This window comes from Amblyomma mixtum, chromosome 2 (genome assembly GCF_055824585.1).
Source record: "Amblyomma mixtum isolate Tamu chromosome 2, ASM5582458v1, whole genome shotgun sequence".
Lineage (NCBI taxonomy): Eukaryota > Metazoa > Arthropoda > Arachnida > Ixodida > Ixodidae > Amblyomma > Amblyomma mixtum.
The window spans coordinates 122,576,551-122,595,431 of record NC_143013.1 but is presented as its reverse complement, the minus strand read 5'-3'; the positions used below and the strand labels follow the sequence as shown (position 1 = coordinate 122,595,431).

Sequence of the window (18,881 nt, the reverse complement as noted above, 5' to 3'; positions counted from 1 at the left end):
TCAACGCACCTTATCAAAGACTAATTTGAAGCGAGCTGAATCGCCTGAATTTCCTGCTGCGATCGGCGGTCGACAGCCCTCACACTCCCCCGTAAATTTTGACACACTGCCTTCTCCAGTCGGGCATACACAACTCGGCAGAAGAGCTGGTGGAAGCCCAAAGGATCGGCCAGCTCACGCGTCTTCGAGACGCGAGAATAGGCCGGGCCGTCCTGCGCCTACTCGGCTACCCGGACGCTACGACTCCGTTGCCGCAGAGGTACCGCGCCATCCTGACCTAACTCGCAGCTAACAACACAGTCACGCCAGTCACAACAAACATGCACCTCGAGCTCAACGCCAGCCGGTGGACAGCCACAGTCAACTCAATCATTATTCAATACGGCTCTGACCAAGAGAGAGGGAGAGAGGGAAATGAACGGAAAGGCAGGGAAGTTAACCAGGCGATCCCCAGTAGGCTACCCTACACTTGGGGTGGGGAACAAAGGGGAAAAGGGAAAAAGAACGGCAAGGAAATCAGTTTTCCAAGTGTCCAGCGACCACTATGTCATGGGGACAGAGGGCGCGCACTGAAAACTTAAAGATTATAGACGGGAATACAACCCCGAGTCCCTTAAGAATCTCAGGAGCGCCTTCACCGCTTTTCTTTGTGAGGAAGGTTGTGTCCAAGGCCACAGAATGTTGTACCCTGTTAGAGGACGCGAGTCCAAGCGGTACAGAGCAGCAGTCAGGAAACCGCGCTCGCTCAAAACGAGGGCAGTCACAGAGGAGGTGTCCGATCGTTTCATCACAACCGCACTGCTCACACGCTGGAGAGTCTGCCATTGCGATGAGATTGGAATAGGCGTTTGTGAACGCCACTCGCAGCCACAGGCGGCACAACAGCATAGTATTGTTAGAACGGACGTTGGTAGCCGCACAGGGCATTACCCCCTTACCTTCAGACCAGTGGGCGCTGAACGCGCCGAACCCCCCCGCACAACGACCTCGGAGGGATTATATGCCCTTTCTGGGAAAGGGTCGGGACGGTCGTGGTGGGGACGGAGATGGGGTTGTCAGTGTGGGTTAGGTGTGTGTTAGGAGTGTGTGTGGTGTTGTGGACTTGCCGTGGTCGGTGATGTAGTGTGCCGCCTTTTCTCATCCATGTAAATGAATGGTGGTTGTTGTGTTGTAGAAAAAGAATGTGTGTGGTGGCGAGTGATTAAAGCGCCGAACGGACAACTCCGTTGCTACATTAATTTCTGGTGCCCAAACCCGGGAGAACGATTCTGCAACATCAACGGATCACCAAGATCGACTCCTCGAAAGACATGGAGATCTCGAAGAGAAAGAGGAAGGCCCTGCCAACTCAAGCAACGCGTCTGGTTGGTGAGGCAGAAGCACTGCTGAAGTCTACCGCGCCGAATGCCGAGGACCTGTAGGTTACTATCGAGCGTCTGCAATTGACTCAACGTCAACTGAACGATGTAGACACCGCGATCGAGCCTCTGATCACCGAACAGGAAGCCGACGCAGAGTTTGCAACCATCATCGAATACGGCGACAAGATCGTGACTTCTCTAGCCAAGCTGAAGTCTGCAGCGAAACACAGCACAGACGGAACGAACGTGGGCAGCAACTTGAACGAAGATCGAAGCACGACAAGAACGGCTGCCAAGACAAGACTCCCCAAATTGGAACTCCTGAAATTTAACGGCGAAAGAAGGAATTGGCAGCCATTTTGGAGCCATTTGAAACATCGATCCACAAGAATTCGGACCTATCACCAGCAGAGAAATTCCAGTATTTGCGATCTGCCCTGACAGCAGACGGAACGTCTTCCATCGAGGGGTTACAACTGACGGCGGAGTGCTACAACCACGCCATTGACATCCTGAAGCAGCGATTCGCTAATCAAGCCATCCTCATCCAGGACCAGATGGAAGACCTCATGGCTGCCGCACAGGTGTCATCGACAGGCAGTGCCCACACTCTGCGGCGTTGGTACGACAGCCTTCAGGGTCACATGCCAGGCCTCAAGGCACTGGATGTGGGCGAAGAATCGTACTGCGCGATGCTCTACCCTCTTGTGCTCCGGGCGCTTCCGACCGACCTGAGCCTGCTGTACAACAGGATGATGGCTTCGAAGGACGCAGAGGGCTCCAGCAACGGCAACACCTCAAACACCGACACTAGCTCCGAGACAAGAACAGAGTCGGTGCATGAGAAAGAGCTGCGCGCACTTCTGGAATTCCTTCGGATCGAAGTTGAGTGCCGAGAAAAGGCAGGCAATGAGCAACACAACGACGCAACTGGTAAGTCCATGTCCCGCAATCATGCGCATGAACTGGTGAGGAGTGCAGATTGTCCTGGCAAGCATCGACACTCGTCGGCGGCAGGCATGCATGGCGCAATGAAGGACGTGGAATGCTTCCTGTGCAAGTCAAAACAGCATGCAACGGAGAATTGCACCACCGCAAAGGAGCTGTCGGAGAAGAAACGCATGCTACGGGAGCACGGCCGACGTTTCCGATGTACGAGGCCAAAACATACAGCAAGGATGTGCAAGAGCACGCTATCTTGCAGCAAGTGTCGCGGCAGGCATGCCTCAACGATGTGCGACCCGAGCTTCATTCCCGACCGGCGAGACGCTCGATCGCATGAGACACAGAAGGACGTAAACGAAAGCTCTAGTCCAGTGAGCCTACTAGCAACGCAGTGTGGCGCGACACCAGCGGTTCTGCTCCAAACTGTGACAGCATGGGCCGATAGTCAGAAGAAGAGAAAACTGACTAGAATGATGTTTGACACTGGTAGCCAGCGCTCCTTTATTACTGAACAGCTATCAAAGGAGCTGAACTGCAAGCTGCTCGGTACCGAAATCTTAACAGTCGGCGTGTTTGGAGGCGGTAAAGAAGAACGTACCTCTCGAAGGGTTCGGCTGACTTTGCGAAGCAGGCGAAACAACAGAAGGTACGAGATCGACGCTCTCGAAACACCGACTATCTGTCAACAGGATCTCCCAAGCCCAGATGAAAGCATCATGGAAGAATTAGACTACCTTGGATGCAGTTTAGGCGACGACCTGAACGAGCTAGAACACCGCTCAGTTAATATTCTGATCGTATCGGACCATTACTAGGGAGCGGTGACAGGCCAAACTCGTCGTCTAAAAGGCAGCCTGACCGCGTCGGAGACGATGTTCGGATGGGCGGTGCACGGAAAGAGCAGTTCGTCTTCCGCGGTACTGAGTTGCGCCCAGGCGACCGTTCTGCGGGCCACATTAGAGGAAAACGACAAACCCGCAGAAAACCCAAGCGAGAACGAAGTGGTACGAAGGTTTGAGAACGGCATCACTGCACACAATGACAGGTGTGAAGTTGGCCTACCATGGAAGCCACGAAAAGAACCCCATCGTCCTGCTGAAGGACCATCGGTGTTCCGCTCTCCTGTCAATCGACGGACACCGCAAAATGCTGCACGTCGCAGAGAGGGACACACCCGTGCAACTGCGCGGCGGAGATCCCGTGAAAACGGTGCTTTGTGCTTGTGCCTCTTGTCAGCGGTTCAGTGCTCCGCCACTGAGAGCTCCGACGGGACCGTACCATTTATTCGGACAACGAGCAGACCTTCAAGCGAGCAGCAAAGGAACTGACCGAACTGTGGAATACGCTGAGCCACCCAGATGTCGTGGATCATATTGCATGTGCATGTGCAGAAGTTGAGTGGCGCTTTATTGTTGGCCGGGTGCCATGGTGGGGTGGTTTCTATAGAAGGATGGTGTGCTCAGTGAAGATGGCATTAAGAAAAGTTATTGGAAAGAAATGCCTAGAAGCTGAACGCTTAGCCACCATCCTTGGCGAATTGAAGCCGTGGTAAATTCTCGGCCATTGACTTATGTGTACAATGAGGTCGGAGAGGGCGACCCCCTAGCCCCATCAAGCTTTCTCCTTGGGAGAGGGCTAACGACTCTGCCGACGGCGGATGGGGAGCCGCCCGCTTAGACCCCTGAGATGCTTCGTTCGTTAGGGCGGCAGAGAAAAATGTTCTAGTACCGATTCTGGGAGGCCTGGAGAGCGGAATACCTCCGTGAGTTGAGATCGGCTTACGCGACGCACCAAGCGCAGGCTCCTTCGCCTAAAGTCGGCCAGCTGGTGCTAGTTAGAGAACCCCTTCCCCGCCTGCTGTGGAAGCTCGGGAGAGGGGAGAAGGTGTTCAACGGCAGGGAGAATAACACACATTCCTGCGCTCACACACACACACACAGAACACACACACAGAATGCGCTCCACGCATTCTGGGGGGGGGGGGAGTGTTAGATCGGACGGTGGTAGCCCCCTTACCTTGAGACCAGTGGGCGCCGAACGCGCCTAACCTCCCCGCACAACAACCTCGGAGGAATTATATGCCCTTTCTGGGAAAGGGTCGGGACGGTCGCGGTGGGGACGGAGATGGGTTGTCAGTGTGGGTTAGGTGTGTGTTAGGAGTGTGTGTGGTGTTGTGGACTAGCCGTGGTCGGTGATGTAGTGTGCCGCCTTTTCTCATCCATGTAAATAAATGGTGGTTGTTGTGTTGTAGAAAAAGAATGTGTGTGGTGGCGAGTGATTAAAACGCCGAACGGACAACTCCGTTGCTACAGGTATCACCGCGGGGGAGGCCGAATGGTACATGAAGTTGAAGCAAGAGGTCGAAGTGGTGAGAGCGGGGTGTCCAAACTCCAGGGGTAGACCACATCCGTACAGTTACGTTTCGGGCGAGCATATGAAGGTGCCTATGCGGCGAAATACCCGCCCGGTGTAGACGCTAAGAGACTAGCGGTTGCAAACGCCACTGGCTCAATTCAGACTACGGGCCCCGTTCGGGGCATGAGCTAGAACTGGACGGCTGAGAAGACGCCATAGTGGTAGCACTGGCTTCCATTCACCACATGGCCACACATGAGGAACACCACGCCTGTCCGACATACACAATAATTACAGACTCACAGACTGCGTGCCGCACCTTCGCGAAAAGTACTTTATCTTTTCGGGCTGCGCGCACGCTCTCAATAGTCAATCCCGATATATTCCCCTCCGTGCGCATCGTTTGGACCCCTGGTCAAGCCTCCCTTCCCGGCAAAGAGAGTGCTAACGCACTCACCCGCGCAGAAACCTTCCGGGCGCTGTAGGGTGAAGCGGAGGTGAGAGCAGACACAGAGGGCACCTTCGCGGCTCTGCACACTCACACTTACATCACCGAATATTATCGCACGCAAAAAACAGTGCCACCACCGCACCCAACACAGACCAAGGTCGAAGCTGTGGCATGGCGTTAACTTCAAATTCACACGTATCCCAACCTATATAAAAAACTAGTTCTTCCCCACCATCAACCCGTACTAACGCCCGAGCTGCCAAGAACACCGACCTACATTGTATCGTATCGTTTGGGCCTGCATTAGCCCATTCGGCTGCATCCCACCCATAACCCTCCGCACCCCTTCCCCTTGGGAAGATTCCCTTTAAGCACGGAGCCGACCATACCGCGCCGGCTTATCGATCGTGCCGAGAAGATAGCGGCGACTAACGAGGTCATGGACTGAGAGCCCTTTTTCTTCAGACCGCTGTGACGGGGGGGGGGGGGGGGGGAGGGGGCTTATGGGGCTTCAGCCCCCACCCCTTCGAAATATTTTCAAACTGTCGCCTACCCCAGCGTGGCCCACGTACATATCGCGACTTCTGCTATCATAGTTTTGTTCTTGCCTGGATCGTCTGTCCTTCCGTGTGCAAAGTTTAATATCTGTGATTGCGCAAGATGTTTATTTGCCTTGTTTGACGAGTTATATAGAGTGACTTTTGATTGGATACGTACCGTCTTTGTCAAGAGTAACCAGGCTGCATGGTTTGCTTCTAATTTGTATAGTGGAGCCCTTGTGGCTTTCCTAAAGATTGAAAGGTGTGAGAAGAAGACCCCCACTTCTTACCTTTACCACTTCTTACCACTTCTTACCTTTGGGCGTGTGAACAGCATCGTGGCACGGTTGCTTGACAGCATGCGTTTGTTCATGCAGATAGCGGGATATCTTCAGATCTACGTGGCATCTACCGCTCCAACAGACATCACTTGGATTGCACCTGCTCCGTACTGCTGTTATGCTGACCTGGCTTCATATGACCCGTCCTGGCAACCCTCTTGGACCGTGGCTCCTTCGCAGAAGTTCAGCTCATCGCCAACGACATCACCATTTCCTGTGGATATAAACGAACGCCAGCGGCCCGCGCCTTCCAGTGGGCGTGTGAACAGCATCGTGGCACGGTTGCTTGACAGCATGCGTTTGTTCATGCAGATAGCGGGATATCTTCAGATCTACGTGGCATCTACCGCTCCAACAGACATCACTTGGATTGCACCTGCTCCGTACTGCTGTTATGCTGACCTGGCTTCATATGACCCGTCCTGGCAACCCTCTTGGACCGTGGCTCCTTCGCAGAAGTTCAGCTCATCGCCAACGACATCACCATTTCCTGTGGATATAAACGAACGCCAGCGGCCCGCGCCTTCCAGTGGGCGTGTGAACAGCATCGTGGCACGGTTGCTTGACAGCATGCGTTTGTTCATGCAGGTTAGTAATGACGTTCCTATGTTTGCAAAGAAATCTAGCAATGTTTGTCTTGTGCTGTTCCCACGCCCACAAGTGCTATTAGGTTTGCTTGTGCAGTCATTTGATGTGTGTGCTCAGCTGGTTCTGCAGTCGGGTGATGTCGAACTTAACCCTGGCCTTGGTACGCGTTCTAAGAACAGTGAAACGGATGACTCTGTACAGGAAAAGCTTAATGACGTGTTAACTTTATTACAGAACGTTAACTCACGCACTGCTAGAATGGAAACCGAACAGCCACGATTAATTGCTTCCATATCTGAAATAAAAGAAAATCAGGAATCTATGAAAAAGAATATCTCCGATATCGATGCGAGGCTGTCGGCAGTTGAACTTCAAGCGTCTGCTTCTGACGAGGCTCAACAAGAGCTGCTGACCCTGCGCGAACTCGCTGATAACCTGATTAGCGAGAATGCCAAATTGCGGCTTAGTCAGTCACAGCTTGAAGACAGGCAGCGAAGAGACAATCTATTGTTTTTTGGCTTACGTGACAGTCCAACGGAAACATGGGAAGGAACGGAAGACAAGCTTTTGAGCGTTATCTCTAACTGCTTCAGTCCGGCGCTTACGAAGGATGCGTTTGAACGTACTCATAGGATTGGTACATTTAGGGATGATAAATGTCGCCCGGTCATCGTGAAGTTCTGCTCCTTTAAAACAAAGCAACAAATTCTATCCCAGTCAGCCAAACTTAAAGATGAAGGTATCACCGTAAGTGAAGATTACTCGTTAGAAACGCGTCAGGCCAGGAAAAAGCTGCTTCAGTTCGCTAAGGGTCAGGACTCATTTTACAAGCTTAGGTACAACAAACTGTACATTAAGAAGAAATGCTACAGTTATAACCCTGCTCGCGACTGCGTTTTCATGGAGGCTAATCTTCGGGCATCAGCAACTTTTCTTGATAGTAACTCGAGTCACGGTAGCGCTGCTTCGTCACATGCTGAGCAGACTGATCGATTGTCTCCTTCGCCAGTCCACAATCAGCAGTCAAATCACGGTACCTCTGGCTCGACCTACGCGCCGTAGGGCTGCGCGAGGGGCAGTGGGCCGGTGTCCGATACTGGCAACTCGCTTTCTTTTCTTTTTTCCAACATACGAAGCTTACTACCCAAGCGGGATGAACTTAATCCTATCATTGATTCGTGTGATGCTGATGTCTTACTAACCGAAACATGGCTTTCTTCCAAGATAGCGGACATTGAACTATTTGACTGTAAAAAACGCTATAACGTGTTTAGATCTGACAGAAGTGAGAGATCTGGAGGAGGTGTTTTAATAGCTGTCGCGGAAAACTTTGTAGCAACGCCTATTAATATTCCAACTAACCTGGAACTGGTTTGGGTGGAACTTAGTGTACGTTTTAAGAGAATGATTTTGGGTATATGTTACCGTCCCCCGTCCTCGAGCCCAACATTCGTTGATGAACTGCATGATTCCCTTAACATGATCACTGTACGATTTCCGAGTACACCTATTGTCTTAGCTGGCGACTTTAACTACCCTAGTATCGTGTGGACTAATACATCACCTTATCTCAGCTCTTTTTCTACGGAGTGTAAAAAGTTTTTGTCAACTTGTATGGATTTCAATCTTTCGCAGTTAGTCTCTAAACCTACTCGAACTACTTTATCCTCATCGAATGTTTTAGATCTTGTTCTAACTAACGTGCCTGATCTTATCCCTTCGATTTTTTACCTACCAGGTCTCAGTGATCATTCTTTGCTCCATTTTGATGTACAAATTCCTGTATCTATCCGAGTTAGTCAGACTAAACAAATTAGAGATTATAAACGGGCTGACTTTAACGCTATTAACTGCGAACTAGCTCGTTTTTTGGACGATTACTTACCAGGCTTTTCACAGCGTTCTGTTTACACTAACTGGGATTTGTTCAAGGATATCGTTGAACATCTCATTAACACTTTTGTACCATTAAGATCTCTGAAGTGCGATCGCGAATCACCCTGGTTTAATAATGTTTTAAAAAGACTCTGCAATAAAAAGAAGCGCTTGTTCCGCTCTGCGAAGTTGTTTAATTCTAAACAACGATGGGAGGCCTACTTTTCCGCAGCTGCAGAGTACAAAGGTGCGCTAAAAAACGCAAAGGACACATTTTTTAACCACACCCTGCCTGCTATGCTGGTCAATAATCCTAAACAATTTTGGAATGTAGTTAATAAGAAAGACGCTTCCACAATTCTACTTACTTCTTCTGATGGTGTTGCCTTTCCTCCATACGAATGTTCTTCTGTTCTAAACAATACATTTGCTGCGGCATTTTCTAGCACTGTTTCTCTTGTTCATCGCGTGTGCCCTGTTTTTGATGCTCTTCCTATGGATCCAGTTATATTCGACGCGTCAGGCATCCAGTGCATCATAGAAAATCTTAAGGTTTCCTCTTCCTGCGGTGTTGACAATATTAATTCGAAGTTCTTAATTAATACAAAGTTCTATTGTTCCATAATTCTTACTAAATTGTTTGACCAGTCTCTTATAACAGGTTGTATTCCCAATGATTGGAAAATTGGGAAGGTGATTCCACTGCATAAGTCCGGAAATAAACATTCTCCTGATAACTTTAGACCTATATCGCTCACTAGTATTCCGTGCAAGATCATGGAACACGTCATATATTCTCATCTCATCTCTTTTTTAGAATCTAACTCCTTTTTCAGCATTGCCCAGCATGGTTTTCGTAAGTCTTTTTCATGCGAAACTCAGCTAATATGTTTCACACATGACCTTCATTGCATCCTTGACCACGGGTCTCAGGCAGACTGCATATTTTTGGACTTCTCGAAAGCGTTTGACACTGTTTCGCATGAGCTTCTCTTTCTTAAATTAAGCAATCTTAACATAGACCCTAATGTCCTTGCATGGCTACAATGCTTTCTTTCTAACCGTTCACAATTCGTAACAGCGAACAATATAAACTCGCATTCTTTGCCTGTCCGTTCCGGAGTGCCTCAGGGGTCAGTTCTTGGGCCCCTCCTCTTTCTCATCTATATAAATGACTTACCGGCTAACATTTCTTCTTCAATTAATCTTTTTGCCGATGATTGTGTTATTTACCGCGAAATTAAAGATGATAATGATGTCTCTTGTCTTCAATCCGATATTAACAAGATTCTTGACTTGTGTTTTATTTGGAACATGCAACTAAACATTAATAAGTGTAAACATGTACGCATTTCTCGTCTCTCTAATGCCCCTTCCTCTTATCACATTAACAACGTGTCTCTCGAAACCGTGTCATGTTATAAATATCTGGGTGTTTACGTTTCTTGTAACCTGTCTTGGAAAACTCACGTTGAATACATAATAAATAACGCTGATCGCATGCTTGGGTACCTTCGCAGAAATTTCTCACGTTCATCTAGTTCAATAAAATTATTACTTTTGCAATGAAGAAGGCAGAGCGCCAGCACCAACGACGACGAAGCGATTTGTGCGTCCTCCGATTCCGGCGGCCGCGCGCGTGGAGAGCTCGAGCTCGCTCTTGGTTCTGTTCTGGTGCCGCCGCTACTCGAACAGCCTGTGCCATCGTTTCGCTGCCAGTCCTTCGAACTTGCCAATAAACCCCTCTTCATTTGGTGGAGCGTGCGGGTTCGCCTAGTACACTACCAACGTGGAGCTCCGCAGCCGCACAATTCCGATGGCGACGACCAACGAAAGCCAGCAGCCAGCAGTCCCATCGCAGCCCGTCATTTGCTCCGGTGCCGTCCGGCAGAGAGACCCCGTCGTTTTCAACGGGCACTGCGACCAGGATGTCGAGGATTGGCTGGCTTCGTATGAGCGGGTGAGCCGTCACAACAATTGGGATGACCGCATGAAACTAAACAACGTAATATTTTACCTGAGCGACGTCGCGAATCTCTGGTTTCGCAATCACGAGGCTGATATTCCAACATGGCCTACTTTCAAGACAACGTTTGCCGAAGTTTTTGGCCGTCCCGCCGTGCGTAAACTTAGCGCTGAGCAATGCTTGCGCGCTCGTGTTCAGTGTGCGGGTGAAAGTTTCACCGCCTACATCGAAGATGTGGTCGATCTATGCAAGCGTGTCGACCCGTCTATGCTTGAGGCCGACAAGATCAACCATATTATGAAGGGCATCGACGACGACGCTTTCCATATGCTGGTGGCCAAAAGTCCCACAACCGTCGCCTCCGTGTACAACCTGTGCCAGAGCTTCGACGAGTTGCGCAAGCAGCGACTTAACGCTCGTCGCCCGCCCGCACCTGCTGAGTCCATCTCCGGCCTGGCCGTCAATAGTGACCTTTTGGATCACATCAAAGACTTCGTGCGTCATGACGTGGCCCGGCAGCTTTCGCTACTCTCTGGCGCGCACTCTACGCCCCATACCCTGACCCCTGAGATACGGCAGACTATAGCACAGGAGGTAGCCGATGCGCTTCCCGTTCGTCGGCAGCCGGCTCCGGCTCCACTGGCTCCTGAAGTCAACCTCCTCTCGATGCAGACCGCCCCAGGCAGCACAACAACATTGGCCGAACGTCGCGCAAGTGTTGGCAAAACTTGGCACGAACATCGGTCCTACACTGGCATTTGTGCCGAGCGCTACCACTTCACACATTGGCCTTACTTTCATGCCAGTTTTGGGCCAACGCTCGGCCGATCAAGCGGCCAACGCAGTCCCGATGTTCGTTCTGCAGCATGGACCAGCAAAGGTCTCATACTGGCATCCAATTTTGAAACATTGGTAGCCAACTTTCAAACATTGGTAGCCAGCTTTCGAATAATGGTTTCCAGCTTTCGAATATTGGCATCCAGCTTTCGAATAATGGTTTCCAGCTTTCGAATAATGGTTTCCAGCTTTCGAATAATGGCATCCAGCTTTCGAACGCTGGCACATGCAATTAACCCACTCGGCAATGACCGGCACTGTGGATGGATGTACATACATACCATTCTACCTAGCAAATATTCATAAATGAGGTTGCGAAAGAATTCCAGAAAAAAGACCCGTTTATTGCTTTGAGTTACAAGAATCACGCTTCTAGCGCACACAGGATGGTTTGCGCTACCACCAGCCACCGTGGGGAGTAAAGAAAAGGGGCCCAAGAGCATGGTGGCAGAGGCTGTGGGAAAACAATTTATTTTCAAGTTTGGTGCGTGCCGATCAGGTTGGACAAAGCATCTCGGCAAGCTGCTGCGGCACGGCTAAGGCATCCATAAAGCGCTCAACGGAGCTGTCCTCCATTGAACTGATCAGTCATATCCAAAGTAATCGTTGCACTCCACTTGCATGGGGACTGCTGGACTGCATTCAAAGAAATTCCTGTCCAGTTCTTGCACGATGGCCTCACGAAGCGCCAAGCCTGCAAAGAGATGCATGATGTCATGGTAAGTTGAATTATGGCCATAACAGAACAAAAACAAAAATGATTAAATAACACCGAATTTTGTGAAACACAGTCATCGTGAAGACACTAGCAACATATTTTACAGGATAATTTTTAATTTATTCTTAAGAACCAGCACCACATTAGTTGCGCAAAGTGGAATTTAATTTACTAAACTTCCCTTATACCAAATGGTTTAATTTAGTTTAATGCGTCGTGTCGCACTCCCAGTAAATATATTCAATGCGAGATAAGCAAATTAATGTGATATTGAAAACAGATTAATGTATTATTTTGTTTTAATATAACTCGTATCTCTAAATTGCGAAGTAATTTTTTATTCCAGTAAACATGCACAGGTTGTAGCGTCTCTTCCACATGGACGTCAAAACAACATTTTTGATTAGTTTTATTTAATGGGGTTAAAAATGCGGCTTGCGATTTTTGACGAAATACGCTGAACGCGAGGAACTCAGGGCACCTTTGTTTTACCTTAGTTGCTTCGCATGCATGCTATAGTTGGATTCGAAACTGCAACTTGAAAACCACACAAAAATACTAGTCTTATAGTCCAGAGTAATGCCCTTTCTCATTGCGAGAGAACTTGGGCAAAAGCTTTAACCAGTAATTGCGGATTTTCTATTGAGTCTGCAAGAGTAGAAGGCAAAAAGAAACACTACGAAAGTATTACACATATCCTTACCAACTAGTCTGCAGTGGAAAATTAATTAAGCGGTTCTGATTTCCGTCGTGCATAAGCGGTAAAGGACATATTCCCGAATGCATCCTATCTCAAGTCATATGAGTTCAAACCCGCTGTTAGCCAAAGTAGTGAATCTTTAGTGAGTTCATCTCACCAAAGACGAAAAATTAAATTCTCACCATTCGGCCACAATTCCACTGCGCACGACGTCAAGCAAGCCATTTCGCAATGAGAGTGGGTACACAGAAGTCGTCCTCGTGCTTTTTGACTCGCTCTCTTCTCCTGCCTAAAAAATAAAGGCGCATGTAGTCGAAGCAACATTTACTACAAAAACCACTTTAACTTCCAGGCGTATATCAAGGTAAAAGAGTTTTAGTACTTACAAAAGATCTTGCAGGCGGTACGAACAGCGTCGGAGCTCTCCTAATATATGAGTGTGGCTTTTCGCGTGCACAGACTATGAACGGTACTAGCTCGAGTGTGCATGCATTTTCGTCGCGTTGGTTGTGCACGTGGTTGAGCTCCGCCGTGCAGTCAAGAATGTCTTATTGTGATGAGTCGCGCGGTTCCAAGACGAGCAGTGGAGACGATGGTGTGTGTGTGGGGGGGGGGGGGGTTGGCTGGAGGGGAGAGAGTAATTTTCCTTTAAACAGGTTTTGTGGTTCCGAGAAAAGTCCTCGAGCTGAAAGGTGGAGACAGGGAGGTGGAGGAACAGCGAAGCGCGTAGCTGCGTGCGAGGGAAAACAGGTTTGAGAAAGTGACAACCAAAAAGAAAAAATAGCGCTTCGCGGGGTGGGGGGTTAGCCCGCTCCCTGGAAAAGGGCACGGCCGGGAGAACAGGTGGGGAGATATTGGACTTGAAGACTTGAAAGAGAGAGGGAAAGAGGCCAGAACACGTGAAAAGGGTTTGGAATTTTTGGAGAATGAGTCACATGGCCACAGGCAGTACAGAAAGCAATATCTACAAGAGAGAAGTGGATGGGAAACACGGAAGCGTCAAAGTATTGCTACAAAGCTGCAGCAAAAGCCTGAAAATTTTGAAGTGAAAAACTTGGAGCTTCAAGATGCATTTCGCCAAAACGACTTGAGACACTCGCGTATTTTGTGGGGCCGTATGATGTGGCTTCTGTCAGTTCAAGATAGCTTAAAATGTTACCACATAACAAAAATATAAAGCAAAAAAAATATCCAAGCAGAATGCGCGCTCTTTCATAGTTTCATGTACCGTACATGCGCCAAACAAGCTAGGTTAAGATACGTCTAACGCCAGTTGTCAGTCCATTTATTCAGTGGTCGTCGAAGAATCCTCAAATTGTTTGTTGGGGTGGAAGTTTCGCGCAAAAAAAGCAAAAACAAACAAAGGCATGTTGAATTGTGGTTCGCAACTACTTTCGATGGTTTTCATCAATAAAGGTGATGTTCGAAAGAAAAAAAGAACCTGCGAGTAAATATGCAAAGACGTGAGCAAGAGCTATATAGCCCCCAATGCAAATTACGCAACAGAAGAATAAAATAGTCAAAAACAAAAATTTCCAATACAACGATTTGCAGAAAAGGAAGGAAATAGCAAATCAGAAAACACGGGAAAGGCGCGATCACAGGGCAAGACGTAGGGAAGCGTAGGAATCGCTTAGCACGTGTCCGCGTGCGTTTATGAAGCATCCGCCTAATATTTCACGAGCGCAACGCATAATTCGAAATTACGAGGCGACTGCTTCGTTTCTGGACGTTGCCAAAACTGAGCACAATTTCGGTTTAGCGAATGCACTTGCTCTAATCTATTACGTTTGTATCGCGATCTCCCTGAAGCAGACACCAGCTGCGTACTGCGGCAGTGAATTCCTAGAGCGAACAAAAAAAAGTGATTTTTTTATTCCAAAAATTTAATCAAATGAAACTTATTTGATTTTTGTTGAAGGCACCTGTTGACAATTTTTGTTGAAGGCGTGTCGGGTGTAATCAGAACGTTAATTCTGATCAACAGGACTTCGATCGCAATTCTCCTAAACGTATTATTGCTGCTCACTGCGCAACCAGAGTGCAGCTTTTCCAACGGAATCATGGGTAGCTTTGCTCACAAAGTGCAAAAGTGTTCGGTTAAAATATAATAATAAATAAAACCAAATCTTTGAACTCGCATGTTTTAGCGCGTTCGAAAATTATGAACTGCCGATATGGTACTCGACAATAAAAATAATTTTGAACCCATTTTAATGGATGACACAATGTTTACCAACGTTTGCCAGTATACTTTGAACACTGGATAAGCGGTGGCAATCCTAGGCCAATATAGCCAGCTCCCGGAAATGGCATAGCCAATTCTGGCAAAGAGTGGAACAACACTGGCTAACATGGCCCATGATAGCCAGGATTCGATGATGGCACAGCCAGCAATGGCAAACAGTGGGGCAATCCTGGCTAACCTGGCCCATGATAGCCAGGATCTAATTATGGCTCAGCCAATACTGGTAAAGCGATGGACAACCAGGGCCATTGTTGGATGTGCTAAGGAGTGGCACAACCAATATCGGATGCTCACTGGCAACTCTGGGCCTAGTTAGGGCCACGCTTTGCCAGTGGATTTCCAATATTGGCCCGCTGCCGTGTGCTACCTGGGGCCCCCGTCGCTGCACCTTTGAGCTACGGCACTCCTATTGCTACGCCGCCTGCCCCTATGCGTGCGCCTCTCACGTATGCCGAAGCCGTCGCCCTACCACCGCAACCACTGGCTTTTCCATACGTCCGGACAACGCCGCCTACACCTCGTGCTCCCCGGCTCCGACCGGCGCCTGCTTCCTACAGTTCTTGGCGCACTGCTGACAACCGGCCGATTTGTTACACGTGCGGTCTACCAGGCCACGTCGCCCGCCACTGTCGTCAGGTTCTGGCTGCGCCTGTGCCCGCTGTGCCGAACTACTACCCGTCTCGCGCCGCTCGCACACCTTCAGGGCTGCCTGGGGAGGCTTTTGCTGACCACTTGCCACGCCGGCCCCACGTCCCTTCTGATCGGTCACCTTCCCCTCGTCGTCGGTCTTTGTCACCTATGCGGCGTCGTAACATGACTGACAACCCGGAAAACTAGGAGCCGCAGTTCTGGGGGCACGAACTGCGCACACTTCGACCTGCTCAAGACCTCGCCTTTCACCACCGAACTTTTTAGACGTGTTAGTTGACGGCATTCGAGCACTTGCGCTTGTGGACACTGGTGCTGCCGTTTCCGTGATAGACGAAAGCTTCTGCCGTTCACTTCGTAAAGTCACCACTTCTACTTCTGGACTCTCTCTTTGCACCGCTAGCGCCGAGCCCATTCATCCTTCTGCCGCTTGCACGGCACGTGTCGTCATCGCGGACGTTTTATATGTCGTCGAATTTTTAGTGCTCAGCTCTTGCTCCCATGACCTCATCCTTGGCTGGGATTTTCTATCGCGCCACCATGCCGTCATAGACTGTGCCCGTGCTCACGTCTCCTTTTCCATGCTCTGCGATGCGCCCGTCGACGAAGAGCCGCCTTGCTCTGGTGCCAAATGCGTTGTCGCCGCCGACACCGATGTTCCCCCCGGCAGTGCCGTGCTCGTTCCCGTTTCCTCAATTTCTGGTTCCTGCGAGCCTGTACTCTTCGCCCCTTCGCCTATCTTTGCTTCTCGCCGACACCTTCCTCTTCCGTTTGCCGTCGTCGACATGCGCCACGGTGCCGCCGCGATCGTCGTCTCGAATCCCTCACCCTCTGGGTTCAGGTTGCTCCGTGGAGAGTGCCTTGGACATGTTGAACCCGTTGACCTGATCGCACCCTTCGACGATGATGCTCTTTCCGAAAGTACACCAATCGCCGCCCTCACGCTGCCTAACGCTACCTGCGACCCGCTGTCCTCGGCGATTTTTCACCGCTCAGTTGCCAGCGACCTCGACCCACCTCACCGCGAGCAGCTCCTCGCCCTGCTTAACAAGTTCCGCTCATCATTCGACCACCAGACAACTTCCCTGGGCCGCGCGACCACTATTGTCCACCACATCGACACCGGAACTCATGCCCCTCTACGCCAGCGGCCCTATCGTGTGTCGCCTCCGGAGCGCCGCGTCATCGCTGAGCAGGTTGACGACATGCTGCAGCGCGGCGTTATTCAGCCCTCTTCTAGTCCGTGGTCGTCTCCCGTCGTGCTGGTCAAAAAGAAGGATGGTTCGATTCGATTTTGCGTTGACTACCGCCGCCTGAACAAAATTACGCGCAAGGACGTCTACCCGCTACCACGTATTGACGACGCCCTCGACTGTTTGCAAGGAGCCGAGTTCTTCTCTTCCTTGGATCTCCGATCCGGCTATTGGCAAGTGCCCATGGCTGAGTCGGACCGCCCTAAAACCGGTTTCGTCACACCTGACGGCCTTTATGAGTTTACCGTCATGCCATTCGGACTCTGCAACGCTCCCGCTACGTTTGAGAGAATGATGGACAATATCTTGCGTGGACTAAAGTGGAATATTTGCCTATGCTACCTAGACGATGTTGTCGTTTTTTCGCCCGATTTTCCGACTCATCTCACGCGGTTGCACAAGGTACTGACCTGTCTCACCGGCGCCGGTCTCCAACTGAACCTAAAGAAATGCCGATTTGGCGCCCGCCAGCTGACCATACTCGGCCACGTTGTCTCCAAGGATGGCGTCCTGCCCGATCCAGAGAAGCTACGTGCTGTCACGCACTTTCCCAAGCCGACTTCTGTTAAAGAGCTGCGAAGCTTCGTGGGCCTGTGCTCGTATTTCCGCCGTTTTGTGCGCAACTTCGCCTCTATCATTGCGCCGCTTACAAAGCTTTTGAATGGTCCCACCAAGCTATCTGCTTGGAACTCAACCTGCGACGATGCTTTCAATACACTCCGTCGTCTTCTGACTTCACCACCGATCCTTCGCCATTACGACCCCAGCGCGCCTACTGAGCTCCACACCGACGCCAGCGGCATCGGCCTCGGGGCAGTCCTTGCGCAGCGTAAACCGGGCTTTTCCGAATACGTTGTTGCTTACGCCAGCCGTGCCCTCACCAAAGCGGAAGCCAATTACACTGTTACAGAAAAGGAGTGCCTCGCCATAGTGTGGGCGTTAACAAAATTTCGTCCCTACTTATACGGCCGCCCCCTGGACGTTGTTACTGATCACCATGCCCTCTGCTGGTTGGCTACACTGAAAGACCCTTCTGGACGCCTCGGCCGCTGGGCCCTTCGTCTGCAGGAATATGCCATTAACGTTGTGTATCGGTCGGGCCGCAAACATTCCGACGCTGACGCCTTGTCGCGCTCACCTTTGCCATCTCCTGCGCCCGTTTCGTCCATATCCGACTCGACGCTGGCCGCTCTCACCGCCACGGATCTCCCTTTCGAACAACGACGAGACCCATGGATTTCTTCGCTCCTCGACCTCCTCAGCGCACCGTCTACGGCATCGTTCCCTCGGTCACTTCGTCGTCAAGCTTGCCATTTCACAATTCGAGACTCTGTACTGTATCGCCGCAACTATCGCCCGGATGGCCGCAAATGGCTCTTGGTCATCCCTCGCCACCTTCGCTCTGATGTTTGTATGCATCACCATGCCGACCCACAATGTGCACATGCTGGATTGCTGAAAACCTACGAGCGTCTGCGTCAGCGATACTACTGGCGCGGAATGTACACTTTTGTCCGCCGCTATATACGCTCGTGCACCGCCTGTCAGCAGCGGAAGTCACCACCTCGTCTTTCCGCCGGCCCGTTACAGCCATTGCCTTGCCCAGCTCGTCCCTTCGATCGCGTGGGCATCGACCTGTATGGTCCGCTCCCGTGCACGCCTGCCGGGAATCGCTGGATTATCGTAGCCGTGGACCACCTCACAAGATACGCGGAGACGGCCGCCCTGCCCTCGGCTACTGCTCGCGACGTCGCATCCTTTTTCCTTCATCACTTCGTCCTACGCCACGGGGCCCCTCGGGAACTACTCAGCGATCGCGGCCGCGTTTTCTTATCCGAAGTCGTTCACGAGGTTCTGGATGCGTGCCACACAGTTCATCGCACGACCACCGCCTATCATCCACAAACGAACGGCCTCACTGAAAGATTCAACCGGACTCTTGGTGACATGCTCGCCATGTATATTTCCTCTGACGCCACTAATTGGGATCAAGTCCTACCATTCGTAACTCATGCATACAATACTGCTTCCCAGGCCACCACCGGATTTTCCCCTT

General features: G+C 50.4%; 1 protein-coding gene across 1 annotated transcript; it reads left to right on the top strand.

Annotated features, from left to right (window-relative positions):
* The first annotated feature begins 1,918 nt into the window (after positions 1 to 1,918).
* Positions 1,919 to 11,071, top strand: LOC149360754 (uncharacterized). The gene is made up of 3 exons (XM_089567911.1): positions 1,919 to 2,329; positions 10,347 to 10,956; positions 11,001 to 11,071. The coding sequence occupies exons 1-3, from the start codon at positions 1,919 to 1,921 to the stop codon at positions 11,069 to 11,071; spliced, it is 1,092 nt and encodes a 363-aa protein (XP_089424037.1).
* Positions 11,072 to 18,881: the final 7,810 nt, after the last annotated feature.

Bases quoted from the DNA above. Each gene is read 5' to 3' on its own strand.
- LOC149360754 (XM_089567911.1), top strand. From the start codon at position 1,919: ATGGAAGACCTCATGGCTGCCGCACAGGTGTCATCGACAGGCAGTGCC. The intron at 2,330-10,346 runs GTGAGGAGTGCA...GCCGTCCGGCAG, and splicing joins GCAATCATGCGCATGAACTG to AGAGACCCCGTCGTTTTCAA. The intron at 10,957-11,000 runs GCGCGCACTCTA...GAGATACGGCAG, and splicing joins GCAGCTTTCGCTACTCTCTG to ACTATAGCACAGGAGGTAGC.